The 23,956-nt window shown below is 37.6% G+C and overlaps 1 protein-coding gene across 2 annotated transcripts; it reads left to right on the top strand.

The window, feature by feature from the left end:
- The first annotated feature begins 1,008 nt into the window (after positions 1-1,008).
- LOC127125777 (uncharacterized) lies at positions 1,009-4,139 on the top strand. 2 transcript variants are annotated; one of them, XM_051054599.1, is made up of 5 exons: positions 1,009-1,105; positions 2,428-2,579; positions 3,115-3,202; positions 3,579-3,645; positions 3,732-4,139. In XM_051054599.1, exons 2-5 carry the CDS (start codon positions 2,471-2,473, stop codon positions 3,795-3,797), a joined length of 330 nt encoding a protein of 109 aa, XP_050910556.1. In that variant the 5' UTR covers positions 1,009-1,105; positions 2,428-2,470; the 3' UTR covers positions 3,798-4,139. The 2 variants fall into 2 exon arrangements, with proteins under 2 accessions (XP_050910556.1, XP_050910557.1); XM_051054600.1 differs by lacking the exon at positions 1,009-1,105 and adding an exon at positions 1,175-1,423.
- The last annotated feature ends 19,817 nt before the right edge of the window (positions 4,140-23,956 follow it).

The following is a 23,956-nucleotide window of genomic DNA, read 5'->3' as shown; positions in this document are numbered from 1 at the left end:
ATTTGTTTTGCGGACTTGCGGATTTTGACGGTGGAAACGTTAGTAAGCCGAATCGGTTGTGATGGATTTCCGTAGACGCGACAGACTAGTCTAAACACTTGGCTTTAAAGGTGTTATGAATTGGTAAATCGGAGATTTGGATCTAGAATCGTCACAACCTGGATCTAGAACTTTTTCAGCAAATTTTCATTCCTTCGACGGTGCATTTTGAACCATCTCAAACTCGTGGAAATCGTAGGAAACAAAAGTTGATTTCCACAAACGGCGCCACTATTTTGTTGTTGAATCAGAAATAGAGAGGATTAAGAAAACTACAACAGAGCGAAGCTTTCTAAGCGATGCAAAGATGCAATACCAGGGATCGGATGTTGCGATACTAGTGCTTATTGAATCAAAGGTGTTGATATTGAATTAACATCGTCAACGAGTCCATCTTGAATCGACGTTACTAATCTCCGATACGATAAATAAAAGAGAAGATACCTACATGATTAGCACTCTAATGCTCAATTCAGTTTAGCATTCAAGACAATCGTAATGAGAGTGTAGGTTAGAGATTATATACCTGAAAAATCCTTTACGAAGATATTCATATTTGTATTCAATGGAGCAAACAAAATATTAAAAGGTCATTGATCATATTTAATCTTTATGTATCAATAAAAAAATGATAATACTAATTTGTGCTATAAGAGGATTAAAGATTCATAATTAAAATATTTATGTTGAATATATAATTTTGTTTTAAATTTTTTGCATTGATTTATTAAAAATTTATATTCAACTCTTTTTATTATTTTTTTCAACAGTAAATTTTTATTTGAGTTTTTTTAACATAGCGTTTAGAGAACACAAAAAATCAATTCTAGTGATAAAAGACAAATATTTTGAAGATATTTTGATTGAATAAATTAAGATTTGCTTATAATTATAAAATATTGCCTAAATATTTTATATTTATAATTTTAAAATAAAATAAAATAAATAATTATATATCGTCGCGTGTCCCAACTATTGAAATTTCTTTTTTCTAAACCAAATAGAGACGCTATTTCTCTTCTCCCTCGCTTCGGTGCAGTGCAGCTCACTACACAGTACCCAAAAGGTTTTTCCCCCTTTCTTTCCATTTCCCTTTTGAATTTCTTTTATCATTTTCACTCAATTCAAACCCCAAACCCTAATATTCACAACGCCATTTCTCAATTCATATTCACAATCACTATAAACATTGAATTCTTTATCAATCAATTCTTTTCTTGATGAAATAATTGCACTTTACTTAGTATTCTTGATTTTTTTTTCTCTGTTATAATAGATATTATTTGCTGTTACGGTTTTATTGAAATCATGACAATGGGATAGCATTGAGAAACATTGAATTCCATTCATTTCTGCAAAAAAAAATGTGATCAGGAATTTCAAGGTGGTTTCATGTATTGGTTTATTTTGATACCAAATATTGTTATTTACAGTTTTTATGTTAAAGAACAAATTATAGTTAATTCACGCCGCGGCTACTGCATTCAGCATTCAGTGTCGCAAGACCAGACCGAAATTGCGAAAGCCTGTACACGACCGCAAGCGACCATGGCTGGTTTTTAAAACCTTTGTGCTTGTGAATTATTGGTTCATCATCCATGTATGTATTGTTAGAATAAAAAAATGTTATGGTGACAACAATAGTGAGAGATTAGGTTTCCTGCCGTCGGGATATCCTGATTTCGTGTTGTCAATATGTTGGTGTGAGATCGTGATCGGTGTTTTGGGTTTTCAGAAATGTAAAAATCTTCATATTCTGCTAATTGTTTAATCTGAATCCAACAATAATCAGTACACAGATCGTGTGAATGCATGAATTTTCCTATTCGCAACTGCAGGGGAATCTGTGTTTGGGGAACTTCAATCCTAATATTTGCTTTGACTATGATCATTTTGCCCTCTGAGCAAAGGGATGCTTTCCTGAACCGTTGATAAGTTTTGTAGAACCGCATAATGTTCATGTTATATCAACTATTGATTTGTTCATTAATGGTTTTTGGGATTTTTACTTTACCTTGTAAAAGAATTGTGCTTACTTTAGAAGAGTCAAGTCCACTCTAAGTTGTTTTTTTTTCTTTCTGGAATTTTTAGTTCCCGAATAGTTTGGTTTTTGGTATTGAGAAATAGACTTTGTATTTACAATTGTTAGTTTTGAATGTGAAATTTAGAGGCTGAATATGTATTGTTTCATTTCGGCACCTCCTACCTAAATGGTACTGCATTTTCAATTGCTTAACTAGAAGCTCTATTGCATGAGTGCCAAATCTCCTAAAAACATGAACTTTTATGTCGTGACCTTTGAATGATTGTATCGTTTATATTCATATAGCATGAGTGGAAAGTTTTCCCTCTAATAAAGAGTTTTTTTTCCATATACTTTCTATACAGGCTAGTAGTTTAGAAGGCAATGCTATAAGGCTCTCCATAGAAGATGGAACTGATCGGTTCTAGTTCAAATGCCCATCAGAATGATTCTTCAAGGGGCTTGCCTGATGCTAGCAAAAGTAACTTGACTGAGAAAGAAGAATATGTAAACCATGGTATGCTCTTTTCTGACAGATATTACCGATAGTTCTACTTTGGAAAAATAAGAATTAGCATGCATTAGTAAACAGTATCTCTCTCACACTGAGTTTTTTGGGTATCTACTATCTACGCACATTGAACTTAGACAGATCTGCAACAAGACTCTGTGTTTGTGTTTAACTTTAAATTAATAGGTTTTGCACGCCGCAAGTATTGTTTTTGTTTTTTCTCCTCACTTTGGATGTTTTAAACTTTTCAGAGTAACAGTTTAGAGTCCTTTGTTTTTCTTTGTTTCCTAGGTAAGTCATGAGGCAACTTGCATATAGTGTATGCCTGTGGCTTCCTAGTTGGAAAATAAGAATATGTGAAAATAATAATATATGGAATATGAAATCATTTCAAAAATATGAAATATATTTTTAAAAAATTGTTGTATTTTGATGTTAACTTATGTGAGACTCGTCTTAATGATTGATTTCTCCCCCGTCAAATGCAGGCCGGTTTTAGGCCTCTTAGAATATTCTCAACTATATTCTTGTTCTCATGCAGCTGAGATAGCATGGAATAAAATGAGGAAAGAATGGATTGGTGATCAGTCAAAAAAATTAGAGAGACCATCTAAAGATTCAACTATATGGTATGTGCATATTTCTGATTTTCATTTATTCTCTTAATACGACTGTTAAAAGTAGGGGTTCTTCATTCAGAAATGTAGGCGTCAACTAAATCGAACAATCAAGATTTCTTTGGACTAATTTATTGACTACTTTGTGAATTCATTCCATATTTTAGAAAATCAAAGCTATCTCTTAACTCTGTGCCTCTTAGCACTATACATGTATGATGTATATCATGTTTTTCATTGTCTGGCTTGTCAATATTATGCAGAAAGTTTTACTTCAGTAAACATGTACATGTTGCAATAGTTCAACATTGGTCCTGACTGTACCTTTCTACGAGTATCCATAATTCCATATCATGTTTACCGAAATTAACCAAGGCATCTTTTTCAGCCTGACAACACGTTCAGACGACATGCTTTTCTCTAGAGAACCTTTCTGTCCGCCTATACCATTACCCGTAAGTACCGTGAGACATATTCTTTCCTTTTCAAATTGAAAATGCATTATACTAAAAAGTTATTTTTGTATGTTTGGGTTATGCAGGCGATGGTAGGCTATTTTGTTAAAATTTGGGAAGAGCAAGGTCTCTTTGAAATAGCTAACAGGTAATTTTCTGCTGTAAATTTCAGTAAGAATCTTGCACGATTTTATGTGCAAAGAAGCCATTACAAGCACATTGCTGAGAGTGAGACAGACCCTTTAACATGAGATTGGTTGAAGTCGTTGAATGACAATGTTATCGGTTCTGTTGGCATCCAAATAAGCTAATTAGCAGTTTCTGCCTGCCACAAAGTAGATTTTTGGGTCGTTTGTGACAGGCTAAACATTTCCCTTTAAGTTACTTTATAATTTTTTTACAGTTTTGAACTTGAATGCGATCTCCATTATTACAAAGTGGGCAATCTCAGTATTTTGATGAAGTTTAAAATAAAATAAGAAAAGTTGAATTCACAGTGTTGTTCATTAGCTTTCTGACACAACTGTATTCAACTTTGTTGAAATCACAAGTCCAAAAGTACTCAAGTCGCGTAAAAGTAGTAGCCAAGGGATTTTGAAGCATAATGCTGCTTGTGTGATACACCCAATGGCTCATAGTCATACTTCACTTTCTTCAATTTGCGTTCTTTGTTGTGTTCGGATTTAATTGAATTGGTATACATGGCTCTATATGGATCCTTTGCAGTGATTGTAGAGCCGTTGATTGAGTACAGGCGAGTGCAGTTTGATTTTGCACATAGGTCCAATGACTCCCTAGATGTTTTGCTCACAATTTTAATATTTGCATGGGTCCTTGCACCTGTCTCATCTATTGTTGGTTTCAGTTTACCAAAAATATTCTATAGAACTAGGGGTGGTAAAATTATGTTTGGTAACCATTAACTTTAGAGTGCGAGGTAATTAATTTTTTTTAAAGAAATTTATACTTTTTAAAATTTTAAACAATTCAATTGAAGTTTATTCATTTTTAAGGTTTTTGTTTGGATAGAGTATTAAAAAATTTCTTTGATAAATATTTGATGTAATATTTACAAAATTTACAAATTGTGTCAAATTTAAAAATTCAAAAATAAGGATTAATTTGAAATTTTTGAAAAATTAAAGGACTAATTTGTAAAATTTTAAAATTAATAAGGGCCAATTTACAAATAATTGAAAATTTGTGGAGGTCATTTTTAAAATTTTGAAAAATAGGAAGACTAACTTGTAAATTTTGAAACAATAATTACAACTAATTTGACAAGGTATTGAGATTAATTGGGTTTGTACATTTTTGCAATAAAGTTCAAATCGAAAAATAACTAATTGGTTTTAGTTGGATTGATAGGATATATTATAAACAAATATGTAAAGTATATTTAAGAAAAATATAATTTACATTTAATTTTTTTCCTTAAGATTCAATACCTTATATTAGTGTCCATTTTTCATGATAATAATGATATAATGATATAAACTATATAAATTAATTATTATTCGTTGAAATTCGCTTCTTGTATCAATTAATACCGCATTTTATTGGTTTGTTTTGTTTTTCATCCTAACTAAATACCATTGTAATCGGAACAAGTGAACACCCCTATTCACATTGTCATACAGTGAACTGACTTTATGTGTTTTTGCTTTGGAAAGCAAATGTCGCGGTTAGCAAGAGTTGCCACCGACTTTTCTTTTATCCAATAAGGAAAGGTGGAAAAGAACAGGAAAGACCTTAATTAGATTTTGGGTTCGGGAGGTACATTATACAAAGGGAAGGTGTTAGCACCCTTTGTATCCATGGTTATCCATGGGCTCTTAATTGCTTGATCACTTATGTTTGTCTGGAAAAAGTGGTTGTGAATTGTTTAGAAAATGTTTTGAAAAGAGAATTTAACTTTGTAATGATTCTTGTATGAATGTATACGAAGTGGTTATCTCGTTTAGTTTTGAAAGTTGTTTAGAAAAATATAACTCGGTAATGATTCTAGTATGAATGTATACCAAGTGGTGATTTTCTAAAAGATGTTTTGAAAGGTGTGGGGTGAAAAATATTTTAGGTTGTGAATCAGCAATTAAGGGTCATACCTACCCGAGGTCTTTATGGGCATTTCCTATCCTTATGAGGGTAAAACTGTCCTTACTATTGAGAAGTAAGTAGTTTTATCCTTTGGATGTAAAAGGATCATCGTAGGGTCATCGATTGGTCATTGAAGGCAACATTTGTAAGGATACCTTAGCATTCGAAGGGACGATCATCATTTAACCGTAGGCTATAACGAAGGGTCATCGAGGGACAAAATCATATATTCGCAGGCAACATCCGAGGGATTATGATTTATTTTATAGGGACGTGATGATTTAACCGAAGGGTCTTTGCTAGGTGTATCCCCACATTCGCGGGACATGACCATAATACCGTAATATCGTAAGGCAACAAAGAGGGGTCCAAGATCACATATTCAAAGGCAATATTTTACAATCGATTAGATAGTTATAATCAATTAGGTAATTAGGTCCATATTAATTAAGTAATTAGGGTGCATCTCCACATTAAAATCAATTAAGTAAATAGGATGAATCTCCACATTAAAATCAACTAAATAATTAGGAGGAACCTCCACAAGGGTATCCCACAAATAAAGTGGAATACCTAGCAAGCTACTTGTTCCTGGGAATATGTGAACCCTTACAACATTCAGCACACAGGTCAGAATACCAAATGGGGGGTGCAATCGAGGATTACACCGCAAAGGAAAACACAGCAGTAGGAATGTCAGGCAAAATAACGCATGATTAACATATAACAGATCAAATAAGCACAAAACAGAACACCCAAAATATTAGCGACTGTCACGTTCGCCTCTGCCTCGCCTAGCGAAGGCCTAGCGAATACTCGCTACATGCTCGCTTAGCGATGTGCTAGCGAGCGACTGCGGGTTTTGAATTTCAGAACAGTATGACCTCAGCCTGCTGCACGCCTTATGGCGTCCAATACACAAATTACATGGTTCAGCATTCACAATATTCAGGCACACTTAAATTCACATGCAAAACCTCAAATATGTTTATGAATTCAATTATAATATCACATACAAATTAAGAACATAAAGCGGTAATAGTAATGCAAACCTGTTTGCAATCGAATTGCAACCTTGAATTGGCAAGTCGGATTGAGTTGGGCGGAGGTGACCTTGATGCGGATGAGCTTCCTTCAGGGTTTCCTTTAGGGTTGCTCTGAATTCTCTTGGTTAGCCTCCAGGGTTTGTTGTGCCTTCTTTCTATCTCCGGTTTTTCTTCCGTATTCGTTCCCCTTTTCCTGACTGAAATGTTGGTATTTATAATGGTTTGTTGTGACCTAATGGGCTCAGAATGAAGCCCAGAATTTTCTGGTATTCGCAAGCTTCGCTAGGCGAGTATTGTAGCGAAGGGTTCGCTAGGCGAAGGATTTGCTCGCCTAGCGAGCATGCCAGTTTGGGCCATTTTCTGGATTGGGCCATTTGTGAGCTGGGTCTTTGCTCTTTTAAGGTCAATGTCTTGAACACTAAGTTGGAGTGCCTTGAAAAATGCCTTGTAATATTAGCGGGCAAATTTTGGGGTATGACAGCTGCCCCTGTTCAATATTCTTGAACCGAGAGAGTTAGGATGGTATGTATGCCATTCGTGGTCTGGAGGTGGAAGAATATTGAACACTAGAATGCCCCAAAATTTTCACTTGTTAATCAACAGTTAGTCTTTATGAAGATGGGCTTAAAGATACCATCCAGGAAGTTTGATGATGAGAGCTTCAGAGTGCGTCGTACATTAGATGATATCTGAAGACATGGGTGTCATACCGGGTCATACGCTAGACCGTATAGTGAGTCATCCATTATGCTGTCGACTTCGCTGGGGAGTCAGAGTGTGTTATACGCTGCTGGGGATAAGGGATCAGAATGGATCATACGCTAGACCGCATCTGAATAGCGGAGTGAATTGTCCATTAGGCGAATGACTTCACTGGGGATGAAAGATCAGAATGGATCGTTCGCTAGATCGTATCTGAGTTGAAGATCCAAATGGGTCGTACATTAGACCGTATTGGAGTTGCAGAATGAACCGTACGTTAGGCTGTATCTAAAGAAGAAAGTAGTCGTACGCTAGACTACATCCCGAAATGTACCGTACGCTAGGCAGTATCTGAGGATTTGAAGGTCAGAATGGATCGTACGTTAGATCGTATCTGAGTGGCATAATGAGCCGTACGTTAGGCTGTATCTGAAGAAGAAAGTAGTCGTACGCTAGACTACACCCCGGAATGTACCGTACGCTAGGCAGTATCTGAGGATTTGAAGGTCAGAATGGATCGTACGTTAGATCGTATCCGAGTTGCAGAACGTCAGGATGGATCGTACGTTAGATCGCATCTAAGTTGAAGGAGTCATATGTTGAGCTGAATTAGAGTGAACCGTACGCCAGGCTATATCTGATAGTATTTGTATATGTTGTATTTGCAATGAATATCTGAGATGGGTTTAATGATGCCACCATTGGGCGAATATCAGAGTGCTTGCCAGAGTGGATTGTATCTGAGAGATGTAGTTGAAATTGATAAAGATGTCCGTCTGAACGGATCTTTATTTTGACTGTATCCGGAGGATAATTAACCTGAAAAATAAAGTTAGCTTCATGCTATGTCATGATGCATGAGATGTTTTATGCTTATGAAAATAAATGCGGACAATGCATGCATGCGTATGTTGTGAAATGATGTAATGAATGAATTATGCTTCTGAAAAGTTTTTTTTTGGGCGACTCCCTGGGGAAAATAAATCCCTATCTTCTGGTTGGAGATACTTGTATTGATGACCCTTTCTCAGCTAGGGATACTTGATTTCCGTCTGATGGTAGAAATATTTAACAGAAGCCTGGCTGGGGGTGGAAGAGATGACCAATTTGTCTAGTAATGCCAATTGCTTCTGGGGAATAACTGGCTTTGCTGGGAAATAGAATTAGCAACGGATTCATTGGAAAGCATGGTTAGACCTTCTCCTCGATCCTGAAGTCTCGTAGTGATTGCTATTTCTATTTTATGCATGCATTTTTGGTACACATCGATCATATTCAAATGCACATATCAATTCAAATTAAATCAATGGACGTTTATGCAAACAAAACAGAAAAAGTAAAACAAAAGCATCTTTTTGGAAATAAAATTATATTGATTTTGAAAGAGGGCCTATAAACAGGCAATTTGTGTACATGGAGACAGAAATCCTAGTAAGAGGAAATTGTCGAGAACCTAAAGAAAAGCTATGAAGGAAAAGCCCTGTTGATTTTAATTCTACTACTGTCATTATGTCTTCAAGCGTCTCATCTCCTGCTGTCGGATAGAATTGATTGGCTTGTTCAGTCCCTTGAACTTGGATAAAGCTGTCTGAGAACGGGGTATAGTCATACGCTTTTAATCCCTAATTTTTGCTTGGACCGCCTTTTCAGGTTTTCAGTCCACCAGGATACCCCTTTTTGCCCAAGCCGCCTTTTCAGGTTTTCGACTTGCCGGGTGTACATTTTTTATATGTTTATCCCTAATTTTGCCCGAACCCTTTTGGTTCGCCGGGATGCCCTTACTTTTGCCTAGGTACGTCGACCTAGCGGGTCTCTTTTATGCGTAGTATTTTTTGACTATGTCTGCGTTCACGGGATGTGGGAAGTCTTCGCCATCCATCGTAGCAAGTATCATGGCTCCACCAGAGAATACCTTCTTAACTACAAAGGGCCCTTCGTATGTGGGAGTCCATTTGCCCCTGGGATCACCTTGTGGTAGAATGATACGCTTGATAACTAAGTTGTCGATTTGATACACCCGTCTCTTGACCTTTTTGTTGAATGCCTGGGTCATGCGCTTCTGATATATCTGCCCATGACAAACAGCCGCAAGTCTCTTTTCATCAATCAAATTTATCTGATCGAGTCGAGTTTGAATCCATTCATCCTCGTCTAAACCTGCCTCTTTCATGATTCTTAGAGAGGGAATCTGAACTTCCACCGGTAAGACGGCTTCCATTCCATAGACTAAAGAGAAAGGAGTTGCCCCTGTCGAAGTGCGTACTGAAGTGCGATAACCATGAAGAGCAAATGGTAACATCTCATGCCAGTCTTTGTACGTTACTGTCATCTTTTGTATGATCTTCTTGATATTCTTATTAGCAGCCTCCACGGCGCCGTTCATCTTTGGCCGGTACGGAGAAGAGTTATGATGTTTTATCTTGAATTGCGTGCAGAGTTCAGTAATCATCTTGTTGTTCAAATTAGTGCCATTATCGGTGATAACTCTTTCAGGGACGCCATATCGGCAAATAAGACTATTCTTGATGAACCGTGCCACCACATTCTTGGTAACAGAAGCAAATGAGGCTGCCTCTACCCACTTTGTAAAGTAATCAATAGCCACGAGGATGAAACGATGTTCGTTGGAAGCAGTAGGTTTAATCTCTCCAATCATATCAATGCCCCACATTGCAAAGGGCCAAGGGGCTGTCAACACGTTTAAAGGAGCAGGAGGCACATGTACTTTATCCGCATAGATCTGGCACTTGTGACAAGTTCTGGAGTGATGGTGGCAATCAGCTTCCATGGTAGACCAATAATACCCTGATCTCAGAATCTTCTTGGCCATTGTATGTCCACTAGAGTGAGTCCCAAAAATACCGTCATGCATGTCTTCCATAATCTTTTCTGCTTCCTTTTTATCCACACAACGAAGCAAAGTCGAATCATGATTACGTTTGTATAATATTCCATTACTAAAAAAGAATCTAGCGGAAAACTTCCTCAGAAATTTTCTGTCATTGGTGGACGCCCCTTCAGGGTATTCCTGAGCTTCTAAATATCTTTTTACTTCGTGGAACCAAGGTTTCTCTTCTACTTCAGCAGCGTTAAGTTCATAACAATATGCTGGTTCATCTAGTCGTTCAATGGTGATCCTGGGAGCTTCATTGTCCCATCTGACTCTGAACATAGATGACATGGTGGCCAAGGCGTCTACCAACTGATTCTCTTCTCGTGGGATGTGTTCGAATGTAATCTCTTCAAAGTATGGGATTAATGTCAACACCCGCTCTCGATAAGGGATGAGATTCGTATGTTTAGTGTCCCATTCTCCTTTGATCTGACTGATTACTAATGCTGAGTCTCCGTACACACTCAAAAACTTGATTCTCAGGTCTATAGCAGCTCTGAGTCCCAAAATACATGCTTCATACTCGGCCATATTGTTGGTACAATCGAAACATAGTCTAGCAGTGAAAGGAGTATGACAACCCTTGGGGGAAACGATTACAACACCAACACCATTGCCCAATGCATTAGAAGATCCATCAAAAACCATAGTCCATCGGGATCCCGGTTCGGGTCCTTCATCCGGTCCAGGTTCTTCGTAATCAGTAACAAGCATGACATCCTCGTCTGGGAACTCAAAATTCATAGATTGGTAATCATCCACTGCTTGATGAGCCAAATGATCAGCTAGCACGCTTCCTTTGATTGCTTTCTGGGTAGTATACTGGATATCATACTCTGTTAAAATCATCTGCCATCTCGCTATTCTTCCGGAAAGGGCAGGCTTCTCAAATATGTATTTGATGGGATCCATCTTAGAAATCAACAAAGTGGTATGATTCAACATATACTGTCTTAGTCGGCGAGCAGCCCAGGCCAAAGCACAGCAAGTTCTCTCGAGCAGTGAGTATCTTGTTTCACAGTCGGTAAACTTTTTGCTAAGGTAGTATATGGCATGCTCTTTTCGACCAGACTCGTAATGTTGCCCCAACACGCACCCCATTGAATTTTCTAACACGGTTAAATACATGATTAGAGGTCTTCCTTCAACTGGTGGTATCAGGATCGGAGGTTCCTGGAGATACTTCTTGATTTTGTCAAAAGCTTCTTGACATTCGTCATTCCATATCATCTCTTGATTCTTCCTCAGTAGTTTGAAGATGGGTTTGCAGGTAGCAGTTAAATGGGAGATAAACCGGGCGATGTAATTCAAACGTCCCAAGAAACCTCTGACTTCCTTATCTGTACGGGGCACTGGCATTTCTTGGATAGCTCTCACCTTAGCCGGGTCAACCTCAATTCCTTTACCACTGACAATAAATCCCAATAGTTTACCGGATCTTACTCCAAAGGTGCATTTGTTCGGGTTCAATCTCAGCTTGTATTTCTTCAACCTCTCAAACAGTTTGTATAAATGATCGAGATGTTCTTCTTTAGTATGAGATCTGGCTATCATGTCATCCACATATACCTCTATTTCGTGATGGATCATGTCATGGAACAACACTACCATAGCACGCTGGTATGTTGCCCCAACGTTCTTTAAACCGAACGGCATTACTTTGTAACAGAAAGTGCCCCATTGCGTCACAAACGTAGTTTTCTCCATGTCTTCAGGTGCCATATTAATCTGGTTATAACCCGAGAATCCATCCATGAAGGAGAATACTTTGTGTTAAGCGGTGTTATCTACCAGAACATCAATGTGCGGAAGTGGAAAGTCATCTTTGGGACTCGCTTTATTCAGATCTCTGTAATCGACGCACATTCGCACCTTACCATCCTTCTTCGGCACTGGTACCACATTAGCAACCCATTGGGGATAAGAAGTAACAACTAGGAAACCGACGTTAAATTGTTTCATAACTTCGACTTTGATTTTCTCGGACATTTCAGGACGCATGCGACGAACCTTTTGCTTAACAGGATGACAATCTTCCTTCATTGGCAAACGATGCACTACTATATCAGTATCCAGTCCTGGCATATCTTCATAAGACCAAGCAAAAATCTCCATATAGTCGTGTAACATCCGAATCAATCTTCCTTTGACACTGTTTTCCAAGCCTGCTCCTATTTTGACTTCTTTCTTGTCCACTTCAGTACCTAAGTTTACCATTTCGATTGACTCTTCATGCGGTTGTATAGTCTTCTCTTCTTGCAGTACCAGTCTGGCAAGTTCTCCAGGTACTTCACAATCTTCCTCACTTCCATCCTCGGCTTGGTAGATCGGATTTTCAAAGTCATAATGAACAGTAGTAGAACTATTATCAACAGGATCCATAGTGGGTATGGATCTGCAATTTGTTATGTGAGTGTGTGTAAGAAACATAGCTTTTTTGGAAGATGACAGGAAAGATAAAGAGCGCAATATTTGAATGCAAAAAGTCCATTGATTTATTGAATGTGAATATGCTTATGAAAATGACAAAACCCTTAACAAATTAGCCATTGTGCCTCGGGTATAGACACAATGCTTTAAGAAGTTCAATTGTAAAAATTTAAAATTTAAAATTTGCAACACTAAAACAGACAATAACAATTACTCCTGACTAAAGGAAATCAGGATAGTGTCTTCAGCCTTCCAATTATTGAGTCTGTCACCAATTGTTGGGAAAATCCAGCTATCCAAGTCGCAATCGCTATCAGCATCTTCTACAACATTAATCTGATTCTTGACTACCTTCTCAGAGCTAAATCCCAGTCCAAATCTATCAGACTTGTACGGTACATCGATCAGTTGACCCCAGCCAGTACGACCACCATCTTCAACTACGGCTTGAGCATCTTTCAGAGAAATCCTGGCAGGAGGAGCACGAATAACCTTGGGCACAAGGGGAGTTGGCTTAAGGACAGGGCTGGTCGGAGGAACTACTTCAAATGACTGAGAAGGAGTCTCAAAGAATTCACCATCCATCTCGACGTATCTGAAGGCCTGCACACTACTGACAATATATTCTTCTTCTCCACACACAGTGACAATCTTGCCCTCTATTGGATACCTCAGCTTTTTATGGAGAGATGAAGCTACAACACTTGCCCCACGAATCCAAGGGCGTCCCAGCAAGCAGGAATAGGCAGGACGGATGTTCATCACATGAAAGGTAGTGTTGAAGACTTGAGGTCCTATCTTGATAGGGAGACCCACTTCACCATGGACAACACTTTTGGCACCGTCGTACGCACGCACCACAGTATCACTAGGTTTCAATTCGATGCTCTTGCAGTCAAGCTTATCGAGTACAGCTTTCGGTAGCACATTCAAAGAAGAGCCATTATCGATCAACACATGAGACAAGGTGATCCCCTTACACTCAATGGAGATATGCAGAGCTTTATTGTGATTCTTTCCTGCTGGTGTCAGGTCAGCATCGGAAAAGCCTAGGCCATTGTCGATAGCCAGATGGGCAACATAATTTTCGAACTGATCGACGGATGTCTCCTGAGGTACATGAGCGGTCTTCAAGAATTTGATCAATGCATTGGCATGAGATTCAGAAGATAACAACAAGGATAGCATCGAGATCTTAGACGGGGTATGCCCCAACTGTTCTACCACATCAAAATCACTCTTGCGGATGATCTTCAGCACTTCTTCCATTTCTTGTTTGGCAACATCTTCAGTAGTAACTTCGACGGGTGTCCCTACCTGAGAAGGGTTAACTGGTTCCTTTCCTCGGGTTTCAGGGGTGGGAGGTGAGATTTCTGGAGAAAAGATCCTTCCACTTCGAGTAATTTTACTAGTCCCAACAATGCCATTAGGATTAGCAGAATTATCAACTTGCTTTACGCCATGGATGTAAACATCCCCTCCATAATTCCACGGAATGGCTTTGCTTGAGGAATACAGTATTGGGCCAGGTGCAGTAATAATTAGGGGAGCTACCCTGGGCTCAGCAGTAATCTTCATAGGCACTCTAGTAGCGGTAATCTTCACTGGGACTTTGGACCTAGCAATCACAGATATTTCTTCAACAGTGTTTTCCACCTTAGGAATCCTTTCAAAGAGAATTGTGCGATCATCCATCAGTCGTTGAATACCATTCCTCAATTTCAAGCAATCATTGGGTCGGAGTATACAGAGATCGCAATTTTCCGCACAACCTGGAAATAAACCAGTTTGCAATAAATTCTTCTTGATGATCAGGAGAGGAGATGTTAAATCAGCTACATTAGAAATGTGAGAATTGTCATCCACAACATTAACAGTCTTGTCATGGTTAGGCATAGGTGCAGTGATGACATTAGGAGTCCCTGGAGGATCAAATTCAATCTCACCAGCGTCGATCATATCCTGAATCTTATTCTTCAATGACCAACAATCGTTTGTATCATGCCCGGGGCTATCGGAGTGATATGCACACCTGGCATTGGGATTATAACGCGAAGAAGTAGTGTTGGGATTCGTAGGAGGATCTCTGAGAGTAATTAAATTTGCCCTTAGCATACCCTGCAGTGCTTGCGCCAAAGTCATATTGATCTTGGTAAACTGCCTTCTTGGCCTGTCTTGCCTGTGCTGGAAGTTTTGAGATGGCGGTGCTGTAATCGTAACTGCTCCAATGGTATGGTCACGATTTTTCTTGTTATGACTCCTTTCACCGTACACAACATTTGATTCATTCTTTCCCTGATGGGTCTTTCTGGTGCTTGCGGAGGTAGCTGCCTGTATCTTTCCACTTCGAACACCACTTTCAACACGTTCACCCGTCAATATAAGGTCAGTGAAACCTGATGAAGAACTTCCCAGTAGATGGCTGTAGAATGGACCAGTCAGTGTACCCATGAACATGTCCACTAATTCTCGATCAGTCATAGGGGGTTTGACTCTGCCAGCCAAATCTCTCCATTTTTGAGCATATTCTTTGAAGCTTTCTTTAGATCCCATAGTCATATTCTGCAACTGTAGCCGAGTAGGCGCCAATTCAGAATTGTACTGGTAGTGCTTGTAGAAAGCTGTCGCTAAATCAGTCCAGGTGCGGATGTTAGAGCTCTCGAGCTGATAATACCACTCCAACTGCGTGCCAGACAGGCTCTCCTGGAAGAAATGGATCCATAGTTTCCTATCAGCGGTATACGGCTGAATCTTTCTCACATAAGCTCTCAGATGCATCTGAGGACAAGACGCACCATCATACTTAGTGAAAGTGGGGATCTTGAATTTGCGAGGAATGACCACATCAGAGACCAGTCCCAAGCTTTCGAAATCCAGACCGGGCGCCTTTTGACCCTCCATAGCTAGCATACGTTCTTCCAGCAACTTATACTTATCCTCTTTTGGAGAGTATTGTTCATCTTCATAATCTTCCTCGTCGTCCTCCTGGTTGAGAGGATCAGTATTCTCATCTTCCGAATCATTTTCTGTCTCCTCTTCTTGATCCTTCGGAAGTCTAATCTTGACTCCCGCAGCCTGTCCTTTACGCCTTCTTCCCGGGTTAATGTAACTCACAGGTTTCTGGTCTTTCTTCTTCTCGAGCAAGAGAGCCTTCAGTTCCTCCTGCCCCTTGGATAAGCTCAGCATCATCTTCTGGAATTGAGCATTCTGAGCCTGGAGATCTTTGACAGTTTGTTCGAGAGCCATTTTTCTGTTTGCAAGGAAGATCGTGAGAATATAGATCCTTTAGAATACCTGTTATGCAATGTTATGTCATGCTATGCAATGTATGAAATGTTTTCAAGGACTTTTGGAATTTAGCTTTGCGTAAACCACCAAAAGAGGGGAACTTTTATTAATAATTTCTTTAATCAATGTTCATTACAAAAGGAAATAAATGAAAGCTCAAATCTCCCAGGGACGGCTTCTTTTTGGACGAAGATATGTATTGAGTCTTCGTTCCTCATTAAGCTGGTTGGTGAGCTCTAATACTTTCTTCCTTTCTGCAACGAACTGAGTCTCAAAAGTATCCCTTTCCTCTCTCAACTGGATCCAGGATCTCTTTAACTCTTCAACATCGGTAGGCATATCTGGATAAGGAATGATCTGAGGAGTACCTCCGTCAACTTCTGGTTCAACAATCAGCGGTCCGACTGCAAGGTATGGCATGACAAGTTCACGAGCTCTGGCGCGTACCCATCTGAGATAAGGTTCCATGGGAATAGAGTTTTTCTGTCCTAAAGTGCTTCTTTTCACCATGCCCCAGGCTCGTACAAATCTCTGACGGAGACCTTGGGAATCGGTGTCATAGTCAAACACAGTACCTTGAATAATTCTTTCATGTGGACCGTCCCTTCGAGCATAACCAAACTGGCGTAGGGCTAAAGCTGGGTTATAAGTAATACCTCCTCTCATCCCCATGAGTGGTACGTTAGAGAATTCTCCACAACGGTCAATGATGATAACATTTTCTTTGAGATGAGGACACCAACGGATGTCTGAATGGGAGAGCGACATTATCCTTTGAGACCATTTCAGATTTTGCTCATTCTTCAAGACTGATTGAGGAAGGTGTGAAATAAACCACCTAGACAATAGAGGTATGCAGCACATGAGAGTCCCTTGCCTTTTCATAGTACGGGTGTGAAGGGAATGCAAAATGTCTCCAAGCAAGGTAGGCACAGGGTTATGACTGAGAAATATCTTAATAGCATTCATATCTATGAATTGGTCTGGGTTAGGAAATAACACCAAACCATAGATTAGTAACGCTAAAACATCTTCGAAAGCATGGGCATTCATAACCTTTAAGAATTCTCGGGCCTTATTTATCAGAAATTTGGCAAGTAAACCCTTAACTCCTCTTCTTGTTACCCAATTGGTTTCAATATCGGACTTTGTCATGTGTAAAGCCGCGACAACTTCTTCAGACTTCAGAATCTTTTCTAAACCGCTGAAAGGTGTTTGATCAAGGATAGGTATCCCAAGCATCCTGGAGAATTCTTCTAATGTGGGTACCAACTGATAATCTGGAAATGTGAAGCAATGATGTTTAGGATCGAAGAACTGGAATAGAACTCTCATCATATCTTATTTGAAACCAGTGGTAACCAAATTGAGAATAGAACCATGTTTCTTGACGAACTGAGTCTGATCAGGAAGTTCTGACACTAAATCCTTGAGTTGAGGAGAGATGGCTACAAAATTGATCCGGATAGTCTTCCTGGAAGCCATAACCTGTTTAACAGAGCAAAGCTAAATCCCTAAGTCCTTGAAATGGTTAGTACAATGTTATGATGTTATGATGTTATGATGTTATGATGTTAAATAAATAACAAGCACAAACAAGTCACACAACAATCATTCTTAGGTTTTAAGGCTTGCATGAGTTCCATAGGTAAGTACCCTCCCCACTGAAGTTTGGTTGGTTCAACCTGTCCTAGAATAGTAACCGGGTTCTAGAAGGATCTCAAATCATTGACCTTTCCTTAAGTCCACTTCAGTGTAACACCAAGTGGTTGACCGAAGCTTCCCTAAAGTCCAATCTCAAAGAGTGTAGTATCGAGTCTCAACCAACCTCAGTCGGAACCGAAGCCAGTTATCTCACTACTTTCTAATGGCTAGGATGAGTCAATTAGGGTTCTAAAGGTCTGGTTAATGCTTTGATGACACCACGCGGAAGCCAAATTTTTCCTTAAGTAAACATGAGGAACATCAGGACATCCAAAGTGTCACATTAACCGTAGCCATCATTTTGACCATTCCAGTATACGTCGGATAGTCGCGATGATCTATTGCTACTTACCTAAGGTACACTAGATCCGGGTGTAGGATCTTTCACTCAAGCATAAAATACCCAAGCAATCCCTTAAAAGTAAATCAGACAATTCAAATAAGTGATCTTATTTTTTAAGGTAACCTCTCTTTTTAAGTATCCCCAGCAGAGTCGCCAGTTCTGTGATACGGTGAACTGACTTTATGTGTTTTTGCTTTGGAAAGCAAATGTCGCGGTTAGCAAGAGTCGCCACCGACTTTTCTTTTATCCAATAAGGAAAGGTGGAAAAGAACAGGAAAGACCTTAATTAGATTTTGGGTTCGGGAGGTACATTATACAAAGGGAAGGTGTTAGCACCCTTTGTATCCATGGTTATCCATGGGCTCTTAATTGCTTGATCACTTATGTTTGTCTGGAAAAAGTGGTTGTGAATTGTTTAGAAAATGTTTTGAAAAGAGAATTTAACTTTGTAATGATTCTTGTATGAATGTATACGAAGTGGTTATCTCGTTTAGTTTTGAAAGTTGTTTAGAAAAATATAACTCGGTAATGATTCTAGTATGAATGTATACCAAGTGGTGATTTTCTAAAAGATGTTTTGAAAGGTGTGGGGTGAAAAATATTTTAGGTTGTGAATCAGCAATTAAGGGTCATACCTACCCGAGGTCTTTATGGGCATTTCCTATCCTTATGAGGGTAAAACTGTCCTTACTATTGAGAAGTAAGTAGTTTTATCCTTTGGATGTAAAAGGATCATCGTAGGGTCATCGATTAGTCATTGAAGGCAAGATTTGTAAGGATACCTTAGCATTCGAAGGGACGATCATCATTTAACCGTAGGCTACAACGAAGGGTCATCGAGGGACAAAATCATATATTCGCAGGCAACATCCGAGGGACTATGATTTATTTTATAGGGACGTGATGATTTAACCGAAGGGTCTTTGCTAGGTGTATCCCCACATTCTCGGGACATGACCATAATACCGTAATATCGTAAGGCAACAAAGAGGGGTCCAAGATCACATATTCAAAGGCAATATTTTACAATCGATTAGATAGTTATAATCAATTAGGTAATTAGGTCCATATTAATTAAGTAATTAGGGTGCATCTCCACATTAAAATCAATTAAGTAAATAGGATGAATCTCCACATTAAAATCAACTAAATAATTAGGAGGAACCTCCACAAGGGTATCCCACAAATAAAGTGGAATACCTAGCAAGCTACTTGTTCCTGGGAATATGTGAACCCTTACAACATTCAGCACACAGGTCAGAATACCAAATGGGGGGTGCAATCGAGGATTACACCGCAAAGGAAAACACAACAGTAGGAATGTCAGGCAAAATAACGCATGATTAACATAGAACAGATCAAATAAGCACAGAACAGAACACCCAAAATATTAACGACTGTCACGTTCGCCTCTGCCTCGCCTAGCGAATACTCGCTACATGCTCGCTTAGCGATGTGCTAGCGAGCAGCTGCGGGTTTTGAATTTCAGAACAGTATGACCTCAGCCTGCTGCACGCCTTATGGCGTCCAATACACAAATTACATGGTTCAACATTCACAATATTCAGGCACACTTAAATTCACATGCAAAACCTCAAATATGTTTATGAATTCAATTATAATATCACATACAAATTAAGAACATAAAGCGGTAATAGTAATACAAACCTGTTTGCAATCGAATTGCAACCTTGAATTGGCAAGTCGGATTGAGTTGGGCGGAGGTGACCTTGATGCGGATGAGCTTCCTTCAGGGTTTCCTTTAGGGTTGCTCTGAATTCTCTTGGTTAGCCTCCAGGGTTTGTTGTGCCTTCTTTCTATCTCCGGTTTTCCTTCCGTATTCGTTCCCCTTTTCCTGACTGAAATGTTGGTATTTATAATGGTTTGTTGTGACCTAATGGGCTCAGAATGAAGCCCAGAATTTTCTGGTATTCGCAAGCTTCGCTAGGCGAGTATTGTAGCGAAGGGTTCGCTAGGCGAAGGATTTGCTCGCCTAGCGAGCATGCCAGTTTGGGCCATTTTCTGGATTGGGCCATTTGTGAGCTGGGTCTTTGCTCTTTTAAGGTCAATGTCTTGAACAATAAGTTGGAGTGCCTTGAAAAATGCCTTGTAATATTAGCGGGCAAATTTTGGGGTATGACACACATGTTATAGACTCTGATAGAAATTTTAAATTCTTTGATTTTAAATGTTATTTTAAAATTATTAAATTTATAACTTCGTATAAAATATTTCATAAACATTAATCATTTTAATATTTTCCCATATGTTTTATTCAAACAATAAATTTTGTTCAAATTATTTTAAAATTTCTCAAAGTATTACATTCGCTCGTTAAAATGTTTCATCCAATTATACTTTAAAGTGTATTTGAATGTGGTAATTATAAATTTTTAAGAAATTTAAAATTTTAAACAATTTTTTTTATTTGGATAGAATATTATAAATTTTAAGGTCATTTTTTACAAAATATAGAATTTTTGGGCCTAATTTTAAAATTAAAAATAGGAATTAATTTGCGATTTGTAAAAATTCAAAGAATTAATTTGTAAAATTTGAAAATTAATAAGGACCAATTTACAAAAAGTTTGAGGTGAATTTAAATTTTTTGGAAAATATGAGGACCAATTTAAATTTTTTGAAACAAAACCAGCTTTGACATTCATATGTTATGGAGTATGAGAGAAATTTTAAATTCTTTGATTTTATGTGTCATTTTAAACTTGTTAAATTTAACTTTGATAAAATACTTCATAGATTTTTATCATTTTAATAATTATTCATATTTTTATCCAAAAAATGAATTTTGTCTAAATCATTTAAAATTTTCTCACTAAAATATTTCTTTCAAACACACTCGTGTTTCATTTGCAAAATAATAAGTACATGATAGAACAATACTAGACAACACATAATAGTACTACAAGACAAGTATTTGGATAATAAGTACATGATAGAACAGTATTAGACACACACACACACAACACACACGCACGCGCGCGCACACACACGCACATGCGCACATGAATATGCACACACACATACATGCACGCGTGCGCAGAGAGAGAGAGAGAGAGAGAGAGAGAGAGAGAGAGAGAGAGAGAGAGATTTTTGTGTACCGAAAGTTTTACCACTAAGTTCTTTGGTACACTAAAACTCTCGGAAGTCTTTTTATTAAGTTCTTCGGTCTATATTATGTATGGAAAATAAAAGTCCATTTTTTTAATAAAAAAAAAATCATTCCGGATAACTATTTGGAAAGATAGTTGTTGAAACTAGTTCGTAAATGAGTTTAGACAACAATAAAAAACTGTAGCCTAAAGTAAAAAACCATTGCTTAAAGCCTTAGACGATAATTTTTTTCAGGCGTGGAATAAACGATTTTTCATCTACAGTAAAAACCATGCCCTATTAGATTAGGCAACAATTTTCTTTACTTTGGCCCATAGTTTTTCGTTGTTGTCTAAACTCATTCTTATTGTAGTCACGAGATAACTTACCTATAAATTATCTGAAATGCAATTTTTTCCTAAGCAAATATTTTTTTCATACATAATATAGATCGGAGAACTTAGTAGAAAGATTTTCGGGAGTTTTAGTATACCATTCGAAAGTTTTAGTGTATCAAAGAATTTAGTGGTAAGACTTCCAATATATAAAATTTTCTCAACTTTCAATATTAGATTGTAGAACTTCAAAATAAAATGAGAAAAAAAGGAAAAATTTCAATTATAAACTATTTATACATGAGTATTTTGGTCAAATTGAGTGAATTGTAAGACTGGAGATAATTGTTATGGTATAAGGTAAAATTTCCTGATGATTTTTATTGGATATTTTGGCTTTCGACATGGGCTTGCTAAGCATTTTCCTTCGATCTTGTTCAATAAAACTTCAGAGAAATTTTGGACATTACTCATCACACCCCATTGTCTTACTCACATCCTCTCCCCTGGCGATATTTAACAAATACTCTTACAATTTGGATTTTGAAATTCGAACACATCAAATACACAACAACCTCTCTATGAAACAAGCCAAATCATAAGTAAGTACATGTATGAATTTTGAAATTTGGATTAACAACTTACATAAGTTGAAATCGAACGTGTCTAAACAGACCACCCCACATCCAGTCTCAATACCAAGCAAAATCAAAGGTAAAGAGTTTGCCCAAATTTTAAAATTCAGATTTTACCATGTTATCATAAAAACAAAAACAATTTAAGACAGAGGGTGAAGAATAACTTAACATAAATATTTGTTGTCACATACACAAAATACATAAGATAACATAGATCTCCGTTAACCTAAATCTAACTTGAAAATTCATCATTATCATATGGTTGAAGACGTTTCAACATCTTTAGAGTATCGTTAGTCGATTTTGCAATTGTCGTATCCACCTCTACTGGACCATTGGTTATGTAACGATGAAATGTGCTCCACATAACACTTACACATGCCTCAGTTTTCAACTTAAACTTACTAAACTTCATCATCCCTTCATTATCATGCGAGGGTGAGCGATACTCGATCTTAGCCGCTTATCAATTGTCTCAATAGTGCAAGAAATTATTTAGTTTGGATTTCATATATACAAGAGGGTTGTCCTTTATGACCATAAATTCAAAAGAAGGTATCACGTTGTTGAAGTAAATAAATTTGATATACCAACATTTCCCTTTTTTTTGTGTTTTTTGTTAACAACATATGATATATGTTTATACAAGTTTTAGATCATTATGGGCTATACAAAATGACATGTGGTGTTTACATCATATTTATATCTTGTTTTCATTATGTTTTTATTGTGATTTTCCATTTTATCTTCTTTTATGTACTTTGGTGTGTTCTTTATGCTTCCAGGTAATAAGGAATGTTTAGGACCAAATTAAAGTGAAAGAAATTAATAATTGCACAAAACAGAATTCCTCGAGTACTAATTTCCAGCAAGCAACACGGGTGGGTGTGTCACATGTGTTGGCCATAGAGTTGTAACACCCCAAATTTGATTAATTGATTTAATTTAATTGATTATATATTTATTTAGTTATTAGGTGTTTTAATTAAAATAAATTATGTGATTATATGTGTTGTTTGAGTGTAATGATATTGGTAGGGTGTGAGGAAGAATATGGGTGCTTGGTAGAATAATTAAAAATAACTAAAATATTAGTATTTTTAATTAATTATATTTAATATTAGAAATAAAAATTAAAATTGATGTCTTTATGTTAGAAATTATTTAGTAATTAAAATTAGAGAGAGCATATGATTTAGTAGAGGAATAAGAGGCAATGAGGAGATTTGGAGAATAAATTGAGGGTAGTAAGGGAAATACCTAAATGGAAAAATTAGGATTTTATTTATAAATCGAGGAGTGTGAAAATAGGGAGAAGTTTACAATACGTGAAAAATTGGGGTCAGAGAAAAAGTGAGAAGAACAAGTCTAGGGCTTAATGAGGAAATAACCAATTTCTAATTAGAAAACTTGTTGCTGAAAAATCTAAGGTAAGGGAAGAATACTTTGACAAGACTGGCCGTAAGTTTCTTTCTAAACGAAGATGTGATGTTCAAGAGAAACTTTGACATGGTTTTGCTAAGATGCGTGGATAGATACGAAGCAAACATGTTAATGCAAGAAGTTCATGAAAGATCCTTTGGTACTCATGTCAATGGACATGCAATGGCTAAAAAGATGTTAAGGACAGGTTACTATTAGTTGACAATGGACATGATTGTTGTAAATATGTAATAAGTGCCATAAATGTCAAATTTATACTGATAAGGTTCATGTGCCTCCGA

The sequence above is a fragment of the Lathyrus oleraceus genome, chromosome 3 (assembly GCF_024323335.1).
Source record: "Lathyrus oleraceus cultivar Zhongwan6 chromosome 3, CAAS_Psat_ZW6_1.0, whole genome shotgun sequence".
Taxonomy (NCBI): domain Eukaryota; kingdom Viridiplantae; phylum Streptophyta; class Magnoliopsida; order Fabales; family Fabaceae; genus Lathyrus; species Lathyrus oleraceus.
This window is presented reverse-complemented; position numbering and strand designations above follow the sequence as displayed.

Bases quoted from the DNA above. Each gene is read 5' to 3' on its own strand.
- LOC127125777 (XM_051054599.1), top strand. From the start codon at position 2,471: ATGGAACTGATCGGTTCTAGTTCAAATGCCCATCAGAATGATTCTTCA. The intron at 3,203-3,578 runs GTATGTGCATAT...CATCTTTTTCAG, and splicing joins TCTAAAGATTCAACTATATG to CCTGACAACACGTTCAGACG. The intron at 3,646-3,731 runs GTAAGTACCGTG...TGGGTTATGCAG, and splicing joins GTCCGCCTATACCATTACCC to GCGATGGTAGGCTATTTTGT.